The 24,732-nt window shown below is 41.3% G+C and overlaps 1 protein-coding gene across 1 annotated transcript in view; it reads left to right on the top strand.

Moving 5' to 3' along the window:
* MADCAM1 (mucosal vascular addressin cell adhesion molecule 1) overlaps positions 1 to 24,732 on the top strand; it is a 46,821-nt gene that overhangs the window by 1,196 nt on the left and 20,893 nt on the right. Inside the window, exons 2-5 of the mRNA XM_056562817.1 lie at positions 7,205 to 7,471; positions 10,957 to 11,247; positions 11,561 to 11,788; positions 24,379 to 24,636. Of these exons, the coding sequence (XP_056418792.1) occupies positions 7,205 to 7,471; positions 10,957 to 11,247; positions 11,561 to 11,788; positions 24,379 to 24,636 (1,044 nt within the window). The remainder of the gene's footprint in view (positions 1 to 7,204; positions 7,472 to 10,956; positions 11,248 to 11,560; positions 11,789 to 24,378; positions 24,637 to 24,732) is intronic.

The raw sequence follows: 24,732 nt of genomic DNA, 5'->3' as shown, positions 1-24,732 counted from the left end.
TTTCCTCCTAGAATGGGAGAAAGTGGCATCAGCCTCATAAGGATTTTTTTTAAATTATTTTGGATCAACACAGTAGGGACACAACTGGAATATAGGTTGAACTTGATGGTCTTTTTTCAACCTCATGAACTATGTAACTATAGATATGAAAGCATATAGGATTTTTAATCAAAGTACATGCTATCCATAGGGATTGAATTACAAGCATGAATTATTGTTCCATTATTAATTTGCTTCCTTATGTATTTTAGTATGTTGTGTCTAATTATTATCTACCTTTCTTGGCATCTGAATTTAGTTATGGTTTTAAATACATGTTTACATGATGTGGTTTCTATCCTGCGTTTTTCTCTGATTTTACTATCCACCCAGCAGAAAGTATCCACACATGTGGCTAACTCACTTTAAAAAAGGGGATTTGTCTGTAATAGAACATGATTGCAGCTGTATCAGAGACATGTTGCTTTTAGGGGTTGATTTTAAGAAGTCCTTAAAGGGGTACTCTGGTGGAAAAAAAAAATTTTTTAATCAACTGGTGCCAGAAAGTTAAACAGATTTGTATATTACTTCTATTAAAAAATCTTAATCCTTCCTGTACTTATTAACAGCTCAATACTACAGCGGAAATTCTATTCTTTTTGAAACACAGAGCTGTCTGCTGACATCATGAGCACAGTGCTCTCTGCTGACATCTCTGTCCATTTTAGGAACTGACCAGAACAGCATATGTTTGCTATGGGGATTTCCTTTTACTCTGGACAGTTCCTAAAATGGACAGAGATGACAGCAGAGAGCACTGTGCTCATAATGTCAGCAGACAGCTCTGTGTTTCAAACGGAAAATAATTTCCACTGTAGTATTCAGCAGCTAATAAGTACAGGAAGAATTAAGATTTTTTAATAGAAGTAATTTACAAATCTGTTAATTTCTGACACCAGTTGATTTAAAAAAAATAAAATAAAAAAATATAAGGTTTTCACTGGAGTACCCCTTTAATAAAGAAATTCATTTTAACTAACAATTACCTGCAGGATCATATGCCTTTTTGGGCCTTTGCCATTGACACTACTTATACATTTTTGGCTCTTGAACTTTAAGTAGAACATGCATTACTTAACCCCTTAAAGGGGTACTTCGCCCCTGGACATCTTATCCCCTATCCATTTTCACCTTAAGGACCAGAGCGTTTTTTTGCACATCTGACCACTGTCAATTTAAGCATTAATAACTCTGGGATGCTTTTACTTATGAATATGATTCAGAGATTGTTTTTTCGTGACATATTCTACTTTATCATAGTGGTAAATTTTCGCCGATACTTGCATCATTTCTTGGTGAAAAATTCCAAAATTTCATGAAAAATTTAGCAGTTTTCTAACTTTGAAGCTCTCTGCTTGTAAGAAAAATAGACATACCAAATAAATGATATATTGATTCACATATACAATATGTCTACTTTATGTTTGCATCATAAAGTTGACATGTTTTTACTTCTGGAAGACATCAAGTTCAGCAGCAATTTTCCAATTTTTCACAAAATTTTCAAATTCAAATTTTTTCAGGGACCAGTTCAGTTTTGAAGTGGATTTTAACCCCTTAAGGACCAAGGACGTACCGGTAGGTCCTGAATCCTCTCCCTTACTAGAACGTAGGGGCCACGGCGTGGCCCCCCGTCATAGCGGGTCGGGCCCTGCCTCTAAGAATGTCCGGGACCCGTGGCTAATAGCGCGCGGCACTGATTGTGGTGCCACGCGCTATTAACCCTTTAGACACAGCATTCAAAGTTGAACGCCGCATCTAAAATGAAAGTAAACCAATGCCGGTTAGCTCAGGGAGCTGTTCGGGATCACCGCGGTGAAATCACGGCATCCCGAACAGCTGTAGGACAGCAGGAGGGTCCCCTTACCTGCCGTCTGTTGTCCGATCGCCGAATGAATGTTCAGTGCATGAGCAGTCAAGCGACAGAATCATTGGTCAATGGTTTCCTATGAGAAACCATTGATCAATGTAAAAGATCAGTGTGTGCAGTGTTATAGCCCCCTATGGGAGCTACAACATTGCAAAACAAAAAGTGAAAAAAAAGTGAAGATCATTTAACCCCTTCCCTAATAAAAAGTAAGAATCACCCCCTTTTCCCATTTAGAAAAAAAAACTGTGAATAGAAATAAACATATGTGGTATTGCCGCATGTGGAAATGTCCAAATTATAAAAATACATTGTTAATTAAATCGCACGGTCAATGGCGTACGCGCAAAAAAATTCCAAGGTCCAAAATAGTGTATTTTTGGTCACTTTTTATATCATGAAAAAAATGTATAAAAAGTGATCAAAAGTCAGATCAATACAAAAATTGTACCTCTAAAAACTTCAGATCACGGCGCAAAAAATGAGCCCTCATACCGCCCCGTATGCGAAAAAATTAAAAAGTTATAGGGGTCAGAAGATGACAATTTTAAACTTATAAATTTTCCTGCATGTAGTTATGATTTTTTCCAGAAGTAGGACAAAATTATAATTTTAATCATATGGACCTACAGAATAAAGAGAAGGTGTAATTTTTACCGAAAAATGTACTGCGTAGAAACGGAAGCCCCCAAAAGTTACAAAATTGTGTTTTTTCTTAAATTTTGTCGCACAATGATTTATTTTCTGTTTTGGCGTAGATTTTTGGGTAAAATGACTAATGTCATTACAAAGTAGAATTTGTGGAGCAAAAAATAAGCCATCATATGGATTTTTAGGTGCACAATTGAAAGAGTTATGATTTTTTAAAGGTAAGGAAAATGGAAAAAGGAAAGTGCAAAAACGGAAAAACCCCTGGTCCTTAAGGGGTTAAGGGACTTCATATTAGAAATACTTCATAAATTACCGCATTATAAAAACTGCACCCCTCAATTATTCAAAATGACATTCAGTAAGTGTGTTAACCGTTTAGTTGTGTCACAAGAATAGCAGCAGATTGAAGGAGAAAATTCAAAATCTGCATTTTTTACACTCACATGTTCTTGTAGACCCAGTTTTTGAATGTTTACAAGGAGTAAAAGGAGAGAAATCCCCATTTTTACAAGAGGTAATAGGAGAAAATGTCCCCCAAAATTTGTAACCCCATTTCTTCTGAGTATGGAAATACCCCATATGTGGATGTAAAGTGCTCTGCGGGCAAACTACAATGCTCAGAAGAGATGGAACACCATTGGGCTTTTGGATAGAGAATTTGTTTGGAATGGAGGTCCGGAGCCATGTGCGTTTACAAAGCCCCCCGTGGTGCCAGAACAGTGGACCCCCCCACATGTGACCCTATTTTGGAAACTACACCCCTCACGGAATGTAATAAGGGGTGCAGTGAGCATTTACACACCACTGTCAGACACCTGTGGGGTGTAAATGCTCACTGCACCCCTTATTAAATTTTGTGAGGGGTGTAGTTTCCGAAATGGGGTCACGTGTGGGGGGTCCACTGTTCTGGCACCATGGGGCTTTGTAAACGCACATGGCCTTCAATTCCAGACACATTCTCTCTCCAAAAGCCCAATGGCGCTCCTTCTGAGCATTGTAGTTCCCCCGTAGAGCATTTATATACTCAGAAGAAATGGTGTTACACATTTTGGGGGGCTTTTTTTCCTATTACCCCTTGTGAAAATGAAATATTTGGGATAACACCAGCATTTTAGTGAAAAAATACAAAATTTTCATTTTCAACTTTAACGAAAATTCGTCAAACACCTGTGGGGTGTTAAGGCTCACTATACCCCTTATATTCCGTGAGGGGTGTAGCTTCCAAAATGGGGTCACATGTGGGTGTTTTTTTGCGTTTATGTCAGAACCGCTGTAACGATCAGCCACCTCTGTGCAAATCACCTCAAATGTACATGGTGCTCTCACTCCTGAGCCTTGTTGTGCGTCTGCAGAGCATTTTACGTCCACATATGGGGCATTTCTGTACTCAGGAGAGACTGCGTTACAAATTTTCGGGGTCTTTATTTCCTTTTACGTCTTGTGAAAATGAAAAGTATGGGGCAACACCAGCATGTTAGTGTAAATTTTTGTTATATTTTTACAATAACATGTTGGAGTAGACCCCAACTTCACCTTTTCGTAAGGGGTAAAAGGAGAAAAAGTCCCGCAAAATTTGTTAGGCAATTTCTCCCGAGTACAGAAATACCCCATATGTGGCCCTAAACTGTTGCCTTGAAATAAGACAGGGCTCTGAATTGACAGAGAGCCATGTGCATTTGAGACCTAAATAAGGAATTTGCATAGGGACGGACCCGGATGCAAGAATAACACTTGCCTTCGATACCAAAATTACCCTACGGCAGTTTTTCCAAACAGGGTGCCTCCAGCTGTTGCAAAACTTCCAGAATGCCTGGACAGTCAATGGCTGTCCGGCAATAATGGGAGTTGTTTTGCAACAGCTGGAGGCTCCGTTTTGGAAACAGTGTCGTACAAGACATTTTTTATTTTTATTGGGGGGGAACTGTGTAGGGGTATGTGTATATGTAGTGTTTTACCCTTTATTATGTGTTATAGTGTAGTGTAGTGTTTGCTGCATCTCAAACTTGCAGCGAGAAACTCACTGTAAACCCTGCCCATGTGAATGTACCCTGTACATTCACATGGGAGGGGCAAACCTCCAGCTGTTGAAAAACTACCACTACCAGCATACCCTTTGGCTGTCCGTGCATGCTGGGGGTTGTGGTTATGCAACAACTGGAGGCACACAGGTTGAAAAATAGTTAGGTAACAAAACCTAACTCAAAGTTTTACAACCAGTGTGCCTCCAGCTGTTCCAAAACTACATCTCCCAGCATGTATGGTCTATCAGTGCATGCTGGGAGTTTTAGTTTGCAACAGCTGGAGGCACACTGGTTGCGAAACACTGAGTTATGTCACAAACTCTGTGTTTCGCAACCAGTGTGCCTTCAGCTAGTGCAAAAACTACAATTCTCAGCATGCACTGATAGACCATACATGCTGGGAGATTTTTGCAACAGCTGAGTTTGTTACTTAACTCAGTTTTTCCCAAGTGTGCCTCCAGTTGTTGCAAAACTACAACTCCTAGCATGCCCAGACAGCTGAAGGACATGTTGGGAGTTGTAGTTATGCAACAACTGGAGGAGAAAAGTTTGGAGACTACTGTGCAGTGGTGTCCAAACTGTAGCCCTCCAGATGTTGCAAAACTTCAACTCCAAGCATGCTCAAACTATCCAGGCATGCTGGGAGTTGTAGTTCTGCAACATCTGAAGGGCCAGATGTTAAAGAAATACAACTCCCAGCATGCCTGCGCCGCTGCCACCTCGCTCCTATCCCTCAGGATGATTGGGGCTGTCTCAGCTCCAATCATCCCTATTTTCCGGGCTGTCGGGTCACCAGAGACCCGATCAGCCCGGAATCCCTGCAAACCCCACAATTCCCATGTCATTGGTCAGTCACTTACTGACTGGCCAATGACAACGATCAGCAGCAGGGGACCATTCTGATTGGTCCCCAGTTGCATAGTGTCATCCGTTAACTGTTCAGAACAGCTGCGATGCCACCGGACATGGTGATAGAAAATGTATTGGACGTTTATAAATGTCCATTTGCGTTAAGTGACAGTAAAAATGGACGTTCATAAACGTCCATATGCGGGAAGGGGTTAAGGACCAGGCCCATTTTGACCTTAAGGACAAGGCCAATTAGATTTTTGCATTTACATTTTTTCCTTCTCGTCTTCTAAAAATCGTAACTCTTTTATATTTTCATCCACAGACCAGTATGAGGGCTTGCTTTTTGCGCGACCAGTTGTCCTGCATAATGACATCACTAATTTTACCATAAAATGTATGGTGCAACCAAAAAATACTATTTGTGTGGGGAAATAAAAAAGAAAACCGCAATTTTGAAAATTTTGGAAGGTTTTGTCTTCACGCCATACAATTTATGGTAAAAATTACATGTGTTCTTTATTTTGTGGGCCAATGCAATTAAAATGATACCCATGATAACATACTTTTCTATTATTGTTGCACTTAAAAAAAAAAATCGCAAACTTTTTTTACCAAATTAGTATGTTTAAAATCCTTCTATTTTGACGACCTATAACTTATTTATTTTTAAATAGTAAGCCGTATAAGCAGCTGAATGAGGGCTCATTTTTTGCGCCATGATCTGTACTTTTTACTGACACAACATTTATGTATATAAAACTTATACATTTTTTATACTTTTTTTTTTATTCACTCCGTTCACCGTACGGGATCAATAACATTATATTTTAATAGTTTGGACATTTACACACGTGACAATACCAAATATGTGTATTCATAATTTATTTTTATTTTTTTACACTTTATGGGGGTAAAATGGGGAAAAAAAGACATTTTAAATTTTTATTGGGGGAGGGAATTTTTCAATTTTTTTTTTACTTTTATCTTTACCCTTTAGGGCACTATCTATAGCAATCCTTTGATTGCTAATACTGTTCAGTGCTATGCATAGGGCATAGCACTGATCAGTGTTATCGGTGATCTGCTCGATCTCAGACCAGGGCAGAAGACCAGACCAGAGCAGAAGACCCGGCATCTGAGGGGTTAATGGCAGACATCAATGCGTTTGCGGATGTCTGCCATTACCGGCGGGTCCCTGGCTGCGATCAGCCGTGCATGATCCGAGCATCGCTCCGATGCTCGCGGTCATGTAAAGGACATAGATATACATCCTGGAACGCTAAGTACTGCAGCACCAGGACGTAAATTTACGTCCTTGGTCGTTAAGGGGTTAATCCAATTTGAGGACACAGACAATTTAAATTTTTATGTCTTTTGTTTTTTCTTCTTGCCTTTTAAAGAGATATAACCCTTTTATTTTTCTATCCACAGACCCATATAAGGGCTTGTTTATTGCATGATCAATTGTACTTTGTACTTTCATCTTACCACAAAATGTACAGAAAAATTTAACTGTTTCTTGGCAGGAAAGAAAAATGTAATAGGCTGCACTTTTTGTCTTAAGATTAGTACCCAAATGTACTGTATATTGTTTTTTAATTACAATAGAATACAATGGCAACAGCATCTTGTTGGATCCCGTTTAGCAGTATAGATTTTTTGTAATAAGCAATAAAAAAAATAATTCCTTAATTCCCAGGACATGATTTGTGCATGTACTTGAACATTGAGTGTTTGTATGTAAATGCATATGTAGTATCTTTTATGTTTACAGCTCAACACTACTTAACCGTGCATCCTAAGGATACAGTGGTGTCTATTGGAACATCAATACAATTGAACTGCTCTATTAACTGTCATTCGGGTATCGTAATGTGGAAAGGACTTGACAATGCTGATAACAGACATTATGTTGCCCCTGGGTACAGTGTCATGACTTTAGAAAATATAAGAATCTCAATGGAAGGCACTAGAATCTGTGTGGGATCTTGTCCAGGCTATCGAAAAGTTTACCAAAGATCAGTGGAACTCCGTGTATATGGTATGTAACATTATGTAATATGTACCATGCAATATAGTAGCACAACATAACACTAATATTTAAAGTGTTAATGTCATTTAGAAAAACTTTTGACATGACATGAGACATGTCAAAAGTTCCAATTTGTAGGGGGTCTCAATGCTAAGACCCCTTTGATCTCTAAATATAGCTCAGACTATTACAGGAGATAGGCTCCATTATAGTCTAAGGAGCCAGTCTCCTGCAATGAGTTGGAGCCAGTGCACTGTCTTGCACCTAGCTATATTTAGTGATCAGTGGAAGTCTTAGTAATGAGACCCTGACCAATCAAAACTTTTTAACATGTCTGCATGATATGTCAAAAGGTTTTCTAAATGACAGTACTGCTTTAACCCCTTAAGGACACAGGACTTAAATGTACGTCCTGGGGCGGTGGTACTTAACGCACCAGGACGTACATTTACGTCCTGTACATAACCGCGGGCATCGGAGCGGAGCCCGTGTCATGCATGGCAGATCCCGGCTGCTGATCGCAGCCAGGGACCCGCCGGCAATGGCCGACGCCCGCGATCTCGCGGGCGTCCGCCATTAACCCCTCAGATGCCGGGATCAATACAGATGCAGCAGTACACGATTTCAATGAATGATCTGATCGCCGCGGGGATCCGATCATTCAGAACGCCTCACGGAGATCCCCTCACCTGCCTCTGTCCGGCTCCCGGCGTCTTCTGCTCTGGTCTGAGATTGAGCAGAGCAGAAGATAACCGATAGAATAGATCAGTATTAGCAATCATGGTATTGCTATGAATAGTCCCCTATGGGGACTATTCAAGTGTAAAAAAAAAAAATGTAAAAAAATATAAAATTAAAAAAAAGTGAAAAATTCCCTCCCCCAATAAAAAAGTAAAACGTCCGTTTTTTCCTATTTTACCCCCAAAAAGCGTAAAAAATAAATTTAATAGACATATTTGGTATTGCCGCGTGCGTAAATGTCCGAACTATTAAAATAAAATGTTAATGATCCCGTACGGTGAACGGCGTGAACGTAAAAAAAAAAAAAATTTCCAAAATTGCTACTTTAATACATTTTATTAAAAAAAATTATAAAAAAATGTATTAAAAGTTTTTTATATGCTAATGTGGTATCAAAAAAAAGTACAGATCATGGCGCAAAAAATGAGCCCTCATACCGCCGCTTATACGGAAAAATGAAAAAGTTATAGGTCATCAAATAAAGGGATTATAAACGTACTAATTTGGTTAAAAAGTTTGTGATGTTTTGGGGCTTTCGCTGGGCAACACAGACTTTCAACTCCCTCCAAATGTTTTCTATGGGATTGAGATCTGGAGACTGGCTAGGCCACTCCAGGACCTTGAAATGCTTCTTATGAAGCCACTCCTTTGTTGCCCGGGCGGTGTGTTTGGGATCATTGTCATGCTGAAATACCCAGACACGTTTCATCTTCAATGCCCTTGCTGATGGAAGAAGGTTTTCACTCAAAATCTCACGATACATGGTCCCATTCATTCTTTCCTTTCCACGGATTAATCGTCCTGGTCCATTAGCAGAAAAAACTGCCCAAAGCATGATGTTTCCACCCCCATGCTCTCACAGTAGGTATGGTGTTCTTTGCATGCAACTCAGCATTCTCTCTCCTCCAAACACGACGAGTTGAGTTTTTACCAAAAAGTTCTACTTTGGTTTCATCTGACCATATGACATTCTCCCAGTACTGTTCTGGATCATCCAAATGCTCTCTAGCAAACTTCAGACGGGCCCGGACATGTACTGGCTTAAGACGGGGGACACGTCTGGCACTGCATGATTTGAGTCCCTGGTGGCGTAGGCTGTTACTCATAGTAGCTTTTGTTACTTTGGTCCCAGTTCTCTGCAGGTCATTCACTAGTTCACCATTCTTGTGATCATTTTGACATCACGGGGGGAAGAGATCTTGCTTTGAGCCCCAGATCGAGGGAGATTACCAGTGGTCTTCCATTTTCTAATAATTGCTTCCACAGTTGACTTCTTCACACCAAGCTGCTTGCCAATTGCAGATTCAGTCTTCCCAGCCTGGTGCAGGTCTACAATTTTGTTTCTGGTATCCTTGGACCGCTCTTTGGTCTTGGCAATAGTGAAGTTTGGAGTGTGACTGTTTGAGGTTGTGGACAGGTGTCTTTTATACTGATAACAAGTTCAAAGAGGTGCCGTTAATACAAGTAACGAGTGGAGGACAGAGGAGACTCTTACAGAAGAAGTTACAGTTCTGTGAGAGCCAGAAATCCTGTTTGTTTGTAGGTGACCAAATACTTATTTTCCACCATAATTTGCAAATAAATTCTTTTAAAAAAAATTCATAAAATCACATTGTCTGATTTTTTTTACTCATTATGTCTCTCATAGATGAGGTATACCTATGATGAAAATTACAGGCCTCTCTCATCATTTTAAGTGGGAGAATTTGCACAATTGGTGGCCAACTAAATATTTTTTTCCCCCACTGTATGTGAAATGTCCGAACTATAAAACTATAACGTTAATTAAACTGCACTGTCAATGGTGTATACGTAAAAAAATACCAAATTCCAGAATTGCTTATTTTGGGCACTTTGTATACCCTAAAAAAATTAGAAAAAGTAATCAAAAAGTCCCATCAAAACAAAAGTCAAAAGTTACAAAATGGCATTTTTTTTTTCATTTTGCCCCACAAAGATTTTTTTTTTGTTTCACCATAGATTTTGTGTGAAATAGTTGATATAATTAGAAAGTAGAATTGGTGGCGCAAAAAACAACCCCTTATATGGGTCTGTAGGTGGACATTCGAAAGTGAGGGTGGAAAAAACAAAAGTGCAAAAATAAAAAAATACCTGTGATCCTTAAGGGGTTTATAAACCTGTTCACTATAAACAGTCTAGCCACATTCACAGTGTTTAGTAGTGTTGAGTGTTGAGCGGCATAGGCCATATTCAAATTCGCGATATTTCCCGAATAAATGGATGAATATTCGTCATATATTCGCTAAATTCGCATATTCGTAATATTCGCGTTTTATATTTGCATATGCGAAAATTTGCATATGCAAAAATTAGCATATACCAAAATTAGCAGAAACAGAAATTAGCATATGCAAATATTCGCATATGCGAAAATTTGCACGCCTGTCTCACACAGTAGTATTAGAGCCTTCTTTACTCCACACAAGCTGGAAGCAGAGAGGGATGATCATTGTGATGTGTACTGTGAAAAAAAAAATATTCGTAATTGCGAATATATAGTGCTATATTCACGAATATTCGCGAATTCGCGAGCAACACTAGTGTTTAGTTCTGTATTTTCCATCATTTGTAAGCCAAAACTAGGAGCAAGCTTAGAATATACTGTAAAAGGGGGGCATATCTTTTAATAATTTTTTCCATTATACTCTGTTTGTTCCAATTTAGTGTTGGTTCACAAATACGGGTACAAAATGTGTAAGTGACCTTTATATGTATTGTTCTCGATGTTGCAGCTCTACCCGAAACTTTGCTTCTAAGCAACAGCATGAAAAATGGTGTCCATTATTTGAACTGTTCGATGAAGCATGTGTACCCTCCACCTGAAATCACCTGCTACAGAGGAACTGAAAGGTTGGGTGAGAGCATTGACATCGAGGAGGTCCAAGAGGTGGATGAACTATATAATGTAATGTGGAGCTGGGAAATTCCTGAGACAGAAGAGACCACATACAGATGTGAAGCACAACTGAATGTCAATGATCATGTACTGACAAGAGAGGGAACCTTGAAGCTATCAAACAAAGGTATAAATACAATGTTCCCAATGGTTTCTTATATTGGTATGTTGTTACTTCTTTTTCTTCTTATGTTTAAGGACACTACATCCACTTTCAATACCTTACTGCGCACACTTGTATTATTACTGCTGTACTAAATGACATGTTGAATGTTTTGTGTTGACTGTTTTGTGTTGTACTGTATTGTATTTTTATTCCTGAAAAAGGAAATAAAAAGATATAAAAAAGCATAAGAACACATGACAATACATCACTAATGTCTGATACCCAACTCACAGGTACATATGCATAATCTAATACTAAATATTTCCATTTATAGAAGAGACCACTACTGCAGTACCTGCTTCTTCCACTCCCCAAATCATATCCACCTCATCATGGAAGCTGGAAACACCTTATGTGACAACCTTTATTAATGCTTCTCAAACCATTCCAGAGGCACAGAAGGACACCAAGATAGGAAGTCATCACTCGACCACTCCAGGAAGGTATACAAATACAGTCACCATACAGACTACACAGGCTCCTACCAAATCCTCTAGCACAGGTAAGTACAGAGACAATAAGTAGTCATTTAAATTGACAAATGGGGGGGGGAGGGTATCATTAGAGCTACTAGAAGAGATGTAGATAAGTCATGCAGCAGCATCACAGTTCAGAGAGGAAACCAGGAAGTGATCAGATTTGTACTCTTTTAGGCCCCTTTCACATTACCGTTATGACCCAGTAGTGTGACGGTCGTCAGGACTGCTGGGCAAAATAGCGGTAGAAAAAATTGTGCTTGCACCTTCTTTTTTTCCGCTATTCTCTCTGAAAATAGTGGCGCCCAACGAACCGCATTGACTATAATGGAGTCCATCGGAACCCGTTATTGCCCGTTGCGCCTCGTAGAAATGACGAAATGACCATTAATATTGGTAAGTACAGAGACAATATTTACAAAAAGGTCCTATCATTTAACAAAAATTTTGACATATAGTAGAGACGTTTTGATCATTTGGGGTCTATCACTAGAATGAGCCAGGAGAAGCGATTACTTGAGTGCTTCTCTCCCAGGCTTGATGCTTTCCATGTCTTGCTGCAGAATATGCTTTCCATAAACTTACTATGGAATCGCTCTCCTGCAGTAAGATGATAAAAGCAGGGAAGAGAACTGCTCAGCTGAGTGCTTCTCCACACTTGTTCTAATGATCACTGGGGGTCTGAACACTGAGACCCTGACTAATCAAAAGTTTTGATATGTCCCTATTAAAGGGGTATTCCCGTGGAAAACTTTTTTTTTTTTAAATCAACTGGTGCCAGAAAGTTAATCAGATTTGTAAATCACTTCTATTAAAAAATCTTAATCCTTCCAGTACTTTTTAGGGGCTGTATCCTAAAGAGAAATCCAAAAAAGAAATGCATTTCCTCTGATGTCATGACCACAGTGCTCTCTGCTGACCTCTGCTGTCCATTTCAGGAACTGTCCAGTGCAGGAGAAAATCTCCATAACAAACATATGCTGCTCTGGACAGTTCCTAAAATGGACAGCAGAGGTCAGCAGAGAGCGCTGTGGTCATGACATCCGAGGAAATGCATTTCTTTTTTGGATTTCTCTTTAGTATACAGCCCCTAAAAAGTACAAAAAGTACAAGTTTTAATAGAAGTGATTTACAAATCTGTTTAACTTTCTGGCACCAGTTGATTTAAAAAGAAAAGAGTACCCCTTTAAGGGTATGTTCACACGGGGAAAATTGGGCAGAATGTCCGCACGAAAAACAGGTGTGAACATTCTGCATATTTGATTGACCGGCGGACGCTAGGACCGCTTGGAAATGCGCCATCTCTTAGACGGCAATGCATTTCCTTGCGGATTATTCCTTGACTATTCTATCTTTGGACACTGGAATCTGAATGTAAGGGTAGGTTCATGCGGGCGAAAATTGGGCAGAATGTCCGTACATACACTCCACTACCGAGAGTTCCAGTTCTGCGACAATGTTCACACGGCAGAATTTCCGCGCCTGATGTTTCTATGGGATATTCCATGCAGACTTTTCGCCCAATTTTCACCCATGTGAACATACCTTTACATGTGAAAAGTTTTCGTAAATGACAAACGCTTTCCATTATAATACACCTTCATAGCAGAGTGGCTTAGTAATCTGTTGTTCAGTTTTGCTAGTAGTTTATTTTATTTTCATACAGAATGTATTGTGTCCCAAAAGTGTCATTCAAAAGTATATAGCATCTTTGAACTTGAGATATGTAATCAGATGTCTTCAATAACTGAAGAGTTCCCACTAAATGGTTGTCTCTTGCATTTTAGCAAAATATGCATGAATGTAGTAGAATTGTGAAAATAAAATATATTTTATTTCACAGAAATAAAAAGTAAAATAGGACATAATTGGTAACAACTTCTACGTGTGGTCCTGGCTCTAAAAATGGTTCGGGATGATGCATCTCTATATAAAATCTGGATTTAACATAAAGAATTTACTTACCCATGAACTGCCATAGGGATTACCGAGATCGAAAAACATTATTATCATAAACATTTGCATTAGCGGTTAAAGTGTACCCATAACCACGATCGAGGACACGCCTATAGAGGGCATACCCTATAATGTGCTTGAAAAGAAAATGGTCGGGTGACGCCAAACGCGCCATACGCACCTGTATCTGGTAGGAGGGGGGTTTATGTACTCAACACCACTTCCACAAACACAGCCTTCCAGGCTTAAAGGGGTACTCCGGTGAAAACCTTTTTTCTTTTAAATCAACTGGTGGCAGAAAGTTAAACATATTTGTAAATTACTTCTATTAAAAAAAATCTTAATCCTTCCTGTACTTATTAGCTGCTGAATACTACAGAGGAAATTATTTTCTTTTTGGAATGCTCTCTGATGACATCACGAGCACAGTTCTCTCTGCTAACGTTATTATAATAATAATAATAACGCTTTATTTATTGTTGTCCTTAGTGGGATTTGAACCCAAGTCCCCAGCACTGCTGCCCTTAGCATACATCTGCTATGCATGGTTGCTAAAATGGACAGAGATGTCAGCAGAGAGCACTGTGCTCGTGATGTCATCAGTGTTCCAAAAAGAAAGGAATTTCCTCTGTAGCATTCAGCAGCTAATAAGTACAGGAAGAATTAAGATTTTTTAATAGAAGTAAATTACAAATGTGTTTAACTTTCTGCCACCAGTTGATTTAAAAGAAAAAAGGTTTTCACCGGAGTACCCCTTTAACACTTGTGGTCCTGGCTCTAAAAATGGTTCGGGATGATGCATCTCTATATAACATATGGATATAACAAAGAATTTACTTACCCATGAACTACCATAGGGATTACCTTGATGGAAAAATATTATTATCATAAATATATGCATTAGTAGTTGAAGTGTGCCCATAACCGCGATCGAGGGCATGCCTATAGAGGGCAAAAGACAAGAGAGTAGGTGCAACGCAATTTTATTATGTATCACAGAGCCAAAACTTTAAACACACTTGCCATTTCAAGAGACGGATCTGGAATATATTGGGTGAAACAGGCAGAATTCCAACAACCTAGTTGCTTAATTATGTGGCCTGCAATGTTGTGTCTGAAAGCTGCAGCGGCTGCCCCTATGCAAAAATGAGTGACCTGATATACCTGCTGGATCATGACCCAGCATGATAATTAATGAGCGGATGTGTTTGACAAACTGTGTTGAAGTTAGCGCTGTGGACTGGAAAGGCAGGAGGGAGCTGTCAGCTGGTTTCCCTAATAGGACTGAACGGAGCTGAGAGAGTACAAGTACTGATGGAAACATGGGAAATAGCGTATTGTCACGCCCCACCTACAAGTTTTGGTGGAAGATAACACTAATTTGTAAAGAAAGAAAATGGCAGCAGCGCACTTGGTCAACAAAATGGAGGCTCTTAGCGCACTTTTTGATCAAAACGTGTCCCCCCATCCACCACACGGAGGTGGCTTCATATCGGGACCCTAACACTAACTCACCTCTGCTGGGCATACAGCCTCTGACTTCACGCCCCGTCCCTTCAATGCAAGTCACGCCCCCTCCCATAGACTTGCATTGAGGGGGCGTGATGTGATGTCACACAGGGGCGAAGTCTTGATGTCACGAACTTCCGTTCCCGTGGTCGGGACAAATACCCTCCATCGCTTCCGGAGCACAAACCGGTGGGTGCCGCATGCTATATTGCGGGGTCCCTAGCGGTGGGACCCCCGCGATCAGACATCTTATCCCCTATCCTTTGGATAGGGGATAAGATGTCTAGGGGTGGAATACCCCTTTAAAGGAGATATCTAGTGCTGAAAAACGTATCCCCTATCCTAAGGATAGGGGATACGTTTCAGATTGCGGGGTGTCCAACCGCTGGGGCCCCCCGCAATCTCCTTTATAGGGCCCCTGCAGCCCGTGGGAAGGGGGCGTGTTGACCACCGCACGAAGCGGTGGCTGACACGCCCCCTCAATACAACTCTATGGCAGAGCCAGAGCGCTGCCTTCGGCAATCTCCGACTCCGCCATAGTGATGTATTGAGGGGGTGTGTCAGCCGCCGCTTTGTGTGGTGGTCGACACTCGGTATCTGGCCAGCGAGCCAGGGCCCCATACAGGAGATCGTGGGGGGCCCCAACGGTCGGACCCCCCGTGATCTGAAACTTATCCCCTATCCTTAGGATAGGGAATACATTTTTCAGCACTGGACTACCCCTTTAAGTTCTTGCATTCATATGTAAACTGAGGGAGAGCGATCAACCCAGTATGAAACCCTTCACAGAAGCCAGTTACTAAACAACTAATCCAAGCGTGATCTGGATGGCCACTGAGCATCTGAGCCAAGGCTTTGGCCTGTATTACACCTAGTCATGCCTGGGGCCCCTTTTGTGTACAGATGGTGCTGGGGCGGGCTCTAAAACAGTTAAAGCAAACATGCAAGAGGTGGCAATTACTATAAGTGCAGGTGGCAAGATACCTGATATTTATCTGGTAAATATTTATCTGGTATCACAACGGTATTAGATTTTTGATCGGGAAAATTACTAACCGCCGGGGCTTTACTGGTGCTGGGTTCCTCCGGGTTGTTGACCTGTGAGCACCATGCGGAAGTGTGTGATATCGAGTTGAATAGTGTACAGGAAGGGGCTTTCAAACCAGCAAAATAGTTCAGTGTCAATTGAGCCCCAGTTGGTGGTATAGTTGAACTGATGAAAGCTGTGGCTGCTTTTGCAGAGAAAGATTTGTGATAATCATAAAATGCGGAGCCACCGTACTTGTACACCATCTCCGTCACTTTATGAAGATACAAATTTAGTTCTTCCCTGCGTTCTGGATTAGCAGAACAAACAACATCCCTGAACAAACCAAAAGCGATGATGAACTCAGGAATTGTTAGCTTCCTGTTCAGTCTCGCATCCTTACTTTTGAAAACAACAGCTAGTTCAACACATGCCACAGTTTTGGTTTCGGTTAGGTCAATAGTTGCGATTAACATCCTTGCCTTCCAGGATGTCCTTCTTAATCGCTGCCGGATAAAATGAGCGGGAGCGACATTAGGAGGCATGAGAGGTTTACCTGGCGGAGTTGCTTGAGAAGTAGAAGCTACGGGCATGGTAGCTGTGCTGGGTGGTTCCCTTGTGCGAGACCTTTCCAACTCTTCTAGTCTGGACTGGAACCCTGCCATCGAGGACATCATGTGTTCATCATGCTATGCAATTGGGTTAGGGAAGCAATCATTGTTTGAGCGGACATAACTTCCTGACTACCCCCTGTCATGGGATCAGACATCAATAAGAGGGATGCCCTTTCTCCTCAATTCCTCCATTAGTTTGGGGATAGTCAGGTGCGGTAAGAGGGGGCACTACCCCGATCAGAGGCCCTTACGGGAGTCTCTGGGACGGAAAGTGCTTCCTCGATGTCAGATGGTTGGGACATGTTGCTGCACAATAGTGAGCTACGACCAACCAAAAGCTAACTCCCCAAATAACGCATTACTGACCTGAGACAACAACAACCATGTTCCCTATATAACTTAAATGACGCACCGCAACCACTCCAAACCTACTGATAACCAAACAAGAAGCTGTAACTATCATACAAGAATGCTCACTATAAGCGTGAGGAAACCAAATACATGTGCGAAATGATGGTAACGCAGGAAAGGGCCGCTGAACACAAGGCTGACTTACCAACACCCTATATTGTTCAGGGAGTGTAACATTATGTCGTCAACAGGATAGTATGGTGCGCGGCATGTGGATTATAAGTGGCTACCATAAGAGGAACCTTAAGTGACCTGCTAACAGCACAACCGTGGGACATAGAACTACAGACATGACAGAAAATAGAATAAAACTGCGAATTCCAGTGGCAGAGTCCCATCCGTTACCTGAAGGCTGTTGCTTTGAAGGACGAGTCATTAACAACAGTGATGCAAAGGGCCCCATCTGAAGACGTGTCAGATAAACCGGTGGCCTGACTGCCTATGTGTAATGATGTTGCTCTGAAGACGAGCCAGTAGCTGTGGTGACTCACTGACTAAGTGGAATGTCATTGCTCTGAAGTCGTGTCAATAACCATGTCTAACAGGATACTCCGTCCGAAGAACGTGTCAGACAAACCGGTAGTCTGTCTGTGTATTAACGAGGCACTGTAATGTGATACAGTCCTGCTTGTAATATCAGTGATGTTAGACGTGAGTCCCTTCCCCGTTATGGCGTGAACCTATGTGAACATGTGGGTATAAATAACAGAAATGGCAGTTAACAAGTACCTAAGACGCTTTATAAGTGTACGAGACTGACCAACACACAGACCTGCTAGGCACGAGAAATACACGCTGAATGGGAAAAAACATTGCCTGAATGAGAATGCAAGAAGGTGTAGACATGACTAGCCATTATCCTAAAAAGAACCTGTATAACATTATGACATTAGCTGCCAGACACGTTATATATAACCTTCATGAGCAAGATTATGGACTGTAAAACAAGATTATAGAGACTGTAACATAATTAACTGCAGCATTTGATAAGGATGCTGGTTGCGCCTGGCTCCGTGACCTGTAAGCCTGGTATTGTGACACCGCACCTACAGTAATCATCCCCCCCCCCCTCATTTTGTGATCCCTGTGCTCTAAACTTAGGTTCTCCAGAGCTTAGACATGCGCATCCCTGGCAGGTGCACAGCTTCCCTGCTCTGGTACACAGGGGAGCGTGCGTTGCGACTGATGATGTCACCAATCTGATGCGAGGGAGCTGCCACAGCTCCACCCCGACAGTCACCGTGCCAGCCGGCAGGGCAAAGTCTGGACGGAGCAACAGAGGAACCGATCAGATAGTGAAGCCATGAGAGGAGGTGAGGAGGGGGGTTTATGTACCCAACACCACTCCCCCAAACACAGCCTTCCAGGCTTAACACTATAGATACAGTCCCTTGCATAAGTATTCACCCCCTTGGATTTTTTGCTCACTTTGTTACTGTTACTCTGCCGAGTAAATACTTGGTAGACCCACATATTGCTGCAATTACAGCAGCAAGTCTTTTGGGATTTTTCAGAGGCATTTTCAAAAATGAAAGAAGCGATATGATTGGTTGCTATGGGTAACTCAGCAACTTTTCCTCTGGACAGGTTTTGATTAATCTCCCCATTACTTGTCAGCTTTACACATCTAGAGATGGGAGTATATGCCCATTGTTCTTGGCAAAAAATCTGAACCCCCATCAGATTGCATGGTGACTATCTGTGAACACCAATTTTGCCAACGACCTGAATTGGATTCAGGTCTGAGCTTTGAGTGGGCCATTTTAGGACATCAACATGCGATTTATCAAAACCTGAGTAAACGTTGCCCATAGCAACCAATCAGATTGCTTCTTTCATTTTTAACAAAGCCTCTGCAACATGAAAGAAGAAATCTGATTGGTTGCTATGGGCAACTTTTCCTTTGCACAGGTTTTGATAAATCTCCCCCATTGTGTTTAGTGTTATTGTCCCGCTGAAAGCTGAACCACTATCCCACTCTCAAGACTTTTGCAGACTGCATCAGATTATCTTTAAGGATTGTCCTGTCTTTACATCCTCAGGGTAATGGGTACTGTTCTATTTTCGCTATGCATAGTGTTTTGCACCGAGGCCAAAAAGTTCAATTTTTGTCTTTATCTGACCAGAGCAAATTTTTATGTGTTTGCCCATAGTAAACTTCAAATAGGATTTATTGTGGCTCCTTGCAACAATGGCTTTCTTCTTGCCACCTTTCCATAAGGCTAGGTTTCCACCCAGGTTTTTTTCTAGCATTTTTTGGAAACCGCCACTGCAGTTTTTGAGCCAAAGCCAGAAGTGTATTCAAAAGGAATGAGAAATATCAAGGAAAGACTTATAATTCTCCTTACTGCTGGACCCACTTCTGACTTTGGCTCAAAAACTTTGGTGGCAGTTTTCCAAAAAAACTCTAGAAAAAAAGTGTTGCTAAAGGCATGATTTGTGAAGTACATTACTAAGGCTATGTTCATACATCAGAATTTCTGTGCGGAATTCCACTTGGAAGTCAGCATGGAGATTTCGCTCCAGCAGAGTCCTGTTGAATTCAACATTATTCTGCTGCTCTGTGCACATGGCACGTAAATTGCAATTTTTGTGCCCGCAGACCAGAAAGAATGAACATGTTCATTCTTTTTGTGGACTACGCACGGAATGCATGGCCATCTATGAGACGGCACATTCCTGTGCGGTCCTAGCGCTGGCAAATTATGCTGGTGCCCGCAGTCTCCAGTGTGTCTGCACAAAGATTTTCTGTGCGGACATTCCGTAGTGTGAACATAGCCTTAGGGTCTATTCACACGGCAGAATTTCCGCACCAATTCCGTTTTTGCATTCGTTTGGGTGGTTTCTGGCTTGTTCGGATTTTGTGCGGCATTGGTATGGAATTCGCATGTGGAAATTCAGAAGTGTGAATGGGAGTGCATAATCCCATAGAAGTCTGTTAGGCTTTAAAGGGGTATTCCAGGCAAAAACTTTTTTTTATATATCAATTGGCTCCGGAAAGTTAAACAGATTTGTAAATTACTTCTATTAAAAAATCTTAATCCTTCCAATAGTTATTAGCTTCTGAAGTTGAGTTGCTGTTTTCTGTCTAACTACTTTCTGATGACTCACGTCCCAGGAGCTGTCCAGCTCCTATGGGGATATTCTCCCATCATGCAAGGGATATTCTCCCATCATGCACAGCTCCCGGGACGTGACATCATCATTGAGCAGTTAGACAGAGAACTTCAGAAGCTAATAACTATTGGAAGGATTAAGATTTTTTAATAGAAGTAATTTACAAATCAGTTTAACTTTCCGGAGCCGGTTGATATGTAAAAAAAAGTTTTTGCCTGGAATACCCCTTTAATTTGAGGCAGAATCCGCGTGCATAAAATTTTACCGTGTGAATAGACCCTAATAGTTGTCATGCTGACAGATTCTCCCACCGTAGCTGTAGCTCTGCACAGCTCCTTCAGAGTTACTATGGGCCTCTTGATTGCTTCTCTGATTCATTTTCTCTTTGCCCGACTTGTCAGTTTGGGTGGATGGCCTTGTCCTAGGTTTGCGGTTGCGCCATATTCTTTCCATTTTCTGATTATGTATTTTATGGTGCTCCATGAGTTGTTTAAAGCTTGGATTCTTTTTCTATAACTTAACCCTGCCCTGTACTATTCCACGACATCATCCCTGACCTGTATAGTAAGCCTCTTTTCTTCATGCTGCTGTATGTTCTAAGAAATTCTGAGGCATGAATTTGTACAGAAATTGCAAACAGGTGGACCAGATCTTTGTTAGGTGTTTTACAGTAAAGGGGGGGAACTCAACACTTTTCAGATTTTTATTTGTAAATAATTTAGAAATCCATTTAATATTCCCCCTGCCCACTTCCAAATGATGGATTATTTTGTGTTGGTTCATTGCATAAAATCGCAATAAAATAAATTTGAATATTTGTTTATACCATGAAACAATGTAGAAAAGTCCAAGAGGGGTTAGAAAGTTAAAAGCCATATAAAGTATACATATATACATATTCAATTCAGAGACATACAGTGCAAAAAAGAAAAACAAAACTGGTGGAATGGGTGGGGGGGTGGTTTGCACCCTTAAAAAACAAGCCCTTAAAGGGGTTCTCCGGTGCTTAGCCATCTTATCCCCTATCCAAAGGATAGGGGATAAGATGCCTGATCACGGGAGTCCCGCAGCTGGGGACGCCCGTGATCATGCACGCAGCACCCTGTTAGTAATCAGTTAGTAAACCCCTCCCGTCGGCTTGCATTGAGGGGCGGAGCGTGACGTCACACGGGGGCGGAGGCGTGATGTCACATGCCGCCGGCCCTGCGGTCGAGCATAATCAGACCCGGAGTGAACACGCTCCGGGGACTGATTACTAACAGGGTGCCGCGTGCATGATCACGGGTGTCCCCAGCTGCAGGACTCCCGCGATCAGGCATCTTATCCCCTATCCTTTGGATAGGGGATAAGATGTCTAAGCACCGGAGAACCCCTTTAAATTGCTGTCCTGAAGCGCAAAAATAGATTGGTCTGAAAGTTATTAAATCCCACATTCATACTTCTTACTATGTGTATGCATCTTCATTGTGACCATTTATTTTGTAATTCTTTTTATATAAACCATGAAGGGATGGACTGGTCCCCAGAAAGCACATACAATAAAGAGTGCAGCCACAATAGACAAGGGTTAACATAGGCCACCAAATCATTGTTATGTATTGTGTTATTTCACAATGGATCTGTTTTTCCTGTTTATGTGACCTGAGTGTCAAACAGAAATAACACAGGATAAAAATAAAAAGGAAGCATAATGGATTTTTATTCTAGCAATTTATAGGGCGCATTCACACTACAGAATTTTTGCAAGGAATTCCACTTACAAATTCTGCCTAGAAATGCCAGTGCTGTCAACGGGATTCTGCTGCATCACACACACACACACTGCTGGATTTCAGCAGCAGAGAATTCCACCACGAAAATACATCTGCCGAAAGAATGAACCAGTTAATTCTGTGGATCCACTTGGATTTGCATTGCCGTCAATAGTGACGGCGCATATCTAATGGGTCCTACCATCAGATTTTTCTGGACTGACATTCTGTAGTGTGAATTCGCCCTTACTTCACAACAAACAACACAATTTGATATACCACTTCATACCGTACAAATATAAGTAGGAATGTACAGGTATACATGGTGTTTATTTCATGCACTTATAGCAATATTAGGAGATGACAGTTCAAAGTGGCATGGATTTTTCTATTCTTGAAATTCTTTTTAGTTATAGGCTTATCAAGATCATCAGATCTATGTATATATCATCATAAGCAATTGAAGCTTACTTCAATTGCTTATGATGATATATACATAGATCTGATGATCTTGATAAGCCTATAACTAAAAAGAATTTCAAGGATGAATTTACATGTGGCAGATTAGCTGTAAACATGTATAAAACAAAAATAGAGAAAAAGAAACACAGCCGCACATCCACAATTTGTGTTTTGATCTACTTGCTTCTCAGCATAAATTCAAACAATAACAGGTTGTTAGTAAACATTTTGTTAAAAACGTACAAGCTCCCCTACCACATCAAGGCCGCCTATTTGGAGTGGCTCCCTAACCCAACATTGGCGTAGTGCAGGGCGGCAGCCACCACCACCGCAACACCATGCCCACAGGGGGAGCGACCCCGTGGCCAGTCAGCCCCACTGATGCCCGACCAAGCCCCTGGCTCCGTGCCGCACCACCCCACAGACAAAGCATCACAGTAACAATGACCGCCGCAGTGCAACCACACCAATGTGATTATCTACCAAGTGCTCCCTACCAGAAGGCTGGGAGAATGAGAGGAGGAAATCCTTGTGCAGTCTCCTGCTAATTAAAAATGCCTGGGCCTAATGGGGGGGGGGGGGGGGGAGCAGAGTGCTGGCTATGAAAGAGGCGACAGACTACAATTGTAAAACAAAAGTAGAGAAAAAGAAACACAGCCGTACATCCACAGCATAAATTCAAACACTAACAGGTTGTTAGTATACATTTTGATCAAAAAGTACAAGCCCACCCACCACGTAAAGGGAACCTCTTTAGAGTTGGTCCCTAACCCAACATTGGCATAGCGCCGGGCGGCAGCCACCACCACCGCAAAACCAGCGGCTTGGTCGGGCAGCAGTGGGGTTGCCTGGCCACTGGGTCATTCCCCCGGTGGGCTTGGTGTTTCGGAGGCAGTGGTCGACGCCCAGCGCTGCGCTAGTGTCAGGTTAGGGACCCACTCCTGACTAGGTGGCCTTGACGTGGCGAGTGGGCTTGTACTTTTTGATCAAATTGTATACTAACAACCTGTTAGTTTTTGAAATTATGCTGAGAAGCAAGTAGATCAAAATACAAATGGTGCATGTGCGGCTGTGTTTCACTATTTTTGTTGTACATTAGCTGTAAACATTTTTTGTGAATGGGGTTTGCAGAAATGTATGTGTTTTCAGCAGAAACATCCCTCATTTAAATATATGAAACAGATTTAAAAGGGGGAATCGAAAAACAGACCTATTTTCTTTCAAAGACCTGTCTGTCCCCCTTTTAGGTGTGGTATTACAATTTGGCTTCATTCACTTCAATGGAACTGAGCTGCAGAACCACAACCAACCTGGAGACAGACAGGGAGAGGTGTTTGAAATTATCTCTGTTTTTCAATTCCTGGATTTAGGCAACAGAGTTTTCTGCAGCAAATCTGCAACATGTGAATGTACCCAAAAGTGGTTGTATTTTAAGATGATTTTGCCAATACAGGATATTGGGGAATTCATTGAGTGCTAGAATACCTTCTTTATTGACAAGTGAACAATGTGAAATGTATGTAGTGAACACAAGATGCATATGGCCTTCTGGATTTGGTTCAATAAATGCAGTGGTAATTTTATAAAAAGAACTGTCAAGTGGAAACGCAGCCAAACACATAAGACTTGATACATCAGCTCAACTGTGTAACATGTATTGTCATAAGATAAAACATGTGATAGAAGAGATTTAGCTATCACATTGCAGGCAGAAGGGCATGTTTACTGTTCATTCACTAAAATCTCATACTAAATATTTTCATTTATAGAAAAGACCACCCTTGCAGTCCCTGCTTCTTCCACCTCCCAAATCCTATCTACCATAGCACAGAAGGAGACATCTTATGTGACAGCCACTATTAATGCTTCTCAAAATGCTCAAGCCTTACCAAGGGCACAGAAGGACACTACAATAGGGAGTCATCAATTGACTAGTCCAGAAGGGAATACAAAGGTGCCTATAATAAATACAGTCTTCATACAGAATACACGACCTACACAAACTCCTACCAAACCCATTTACATAGGTAAGTACAGAAAAAAAATAGTATTTGCATTGCACCCTAATATTCATACACTACCTTTAGGGTAGAGTATCACAGTGTTTTTTCAGGCATATTGCA

Source organism: Hyla sarda, chromosome 1, assembly GCF_029499605.1.
Source record: "Hyla sarda isolate aHylSar1 chromosome 1, aHylSar1.hap1, whole genome shotgun sequence".
Classification (NCBI taxonomy): domain Eukaryota; kingdom Metazoa; phylum Chordata; class Amphibia; order Anura; family Hylidae; genus Hyla; species Hyla sarda.
This window is presented reverse-complemented; position numbering and strand designations above follow the sequence as displayed.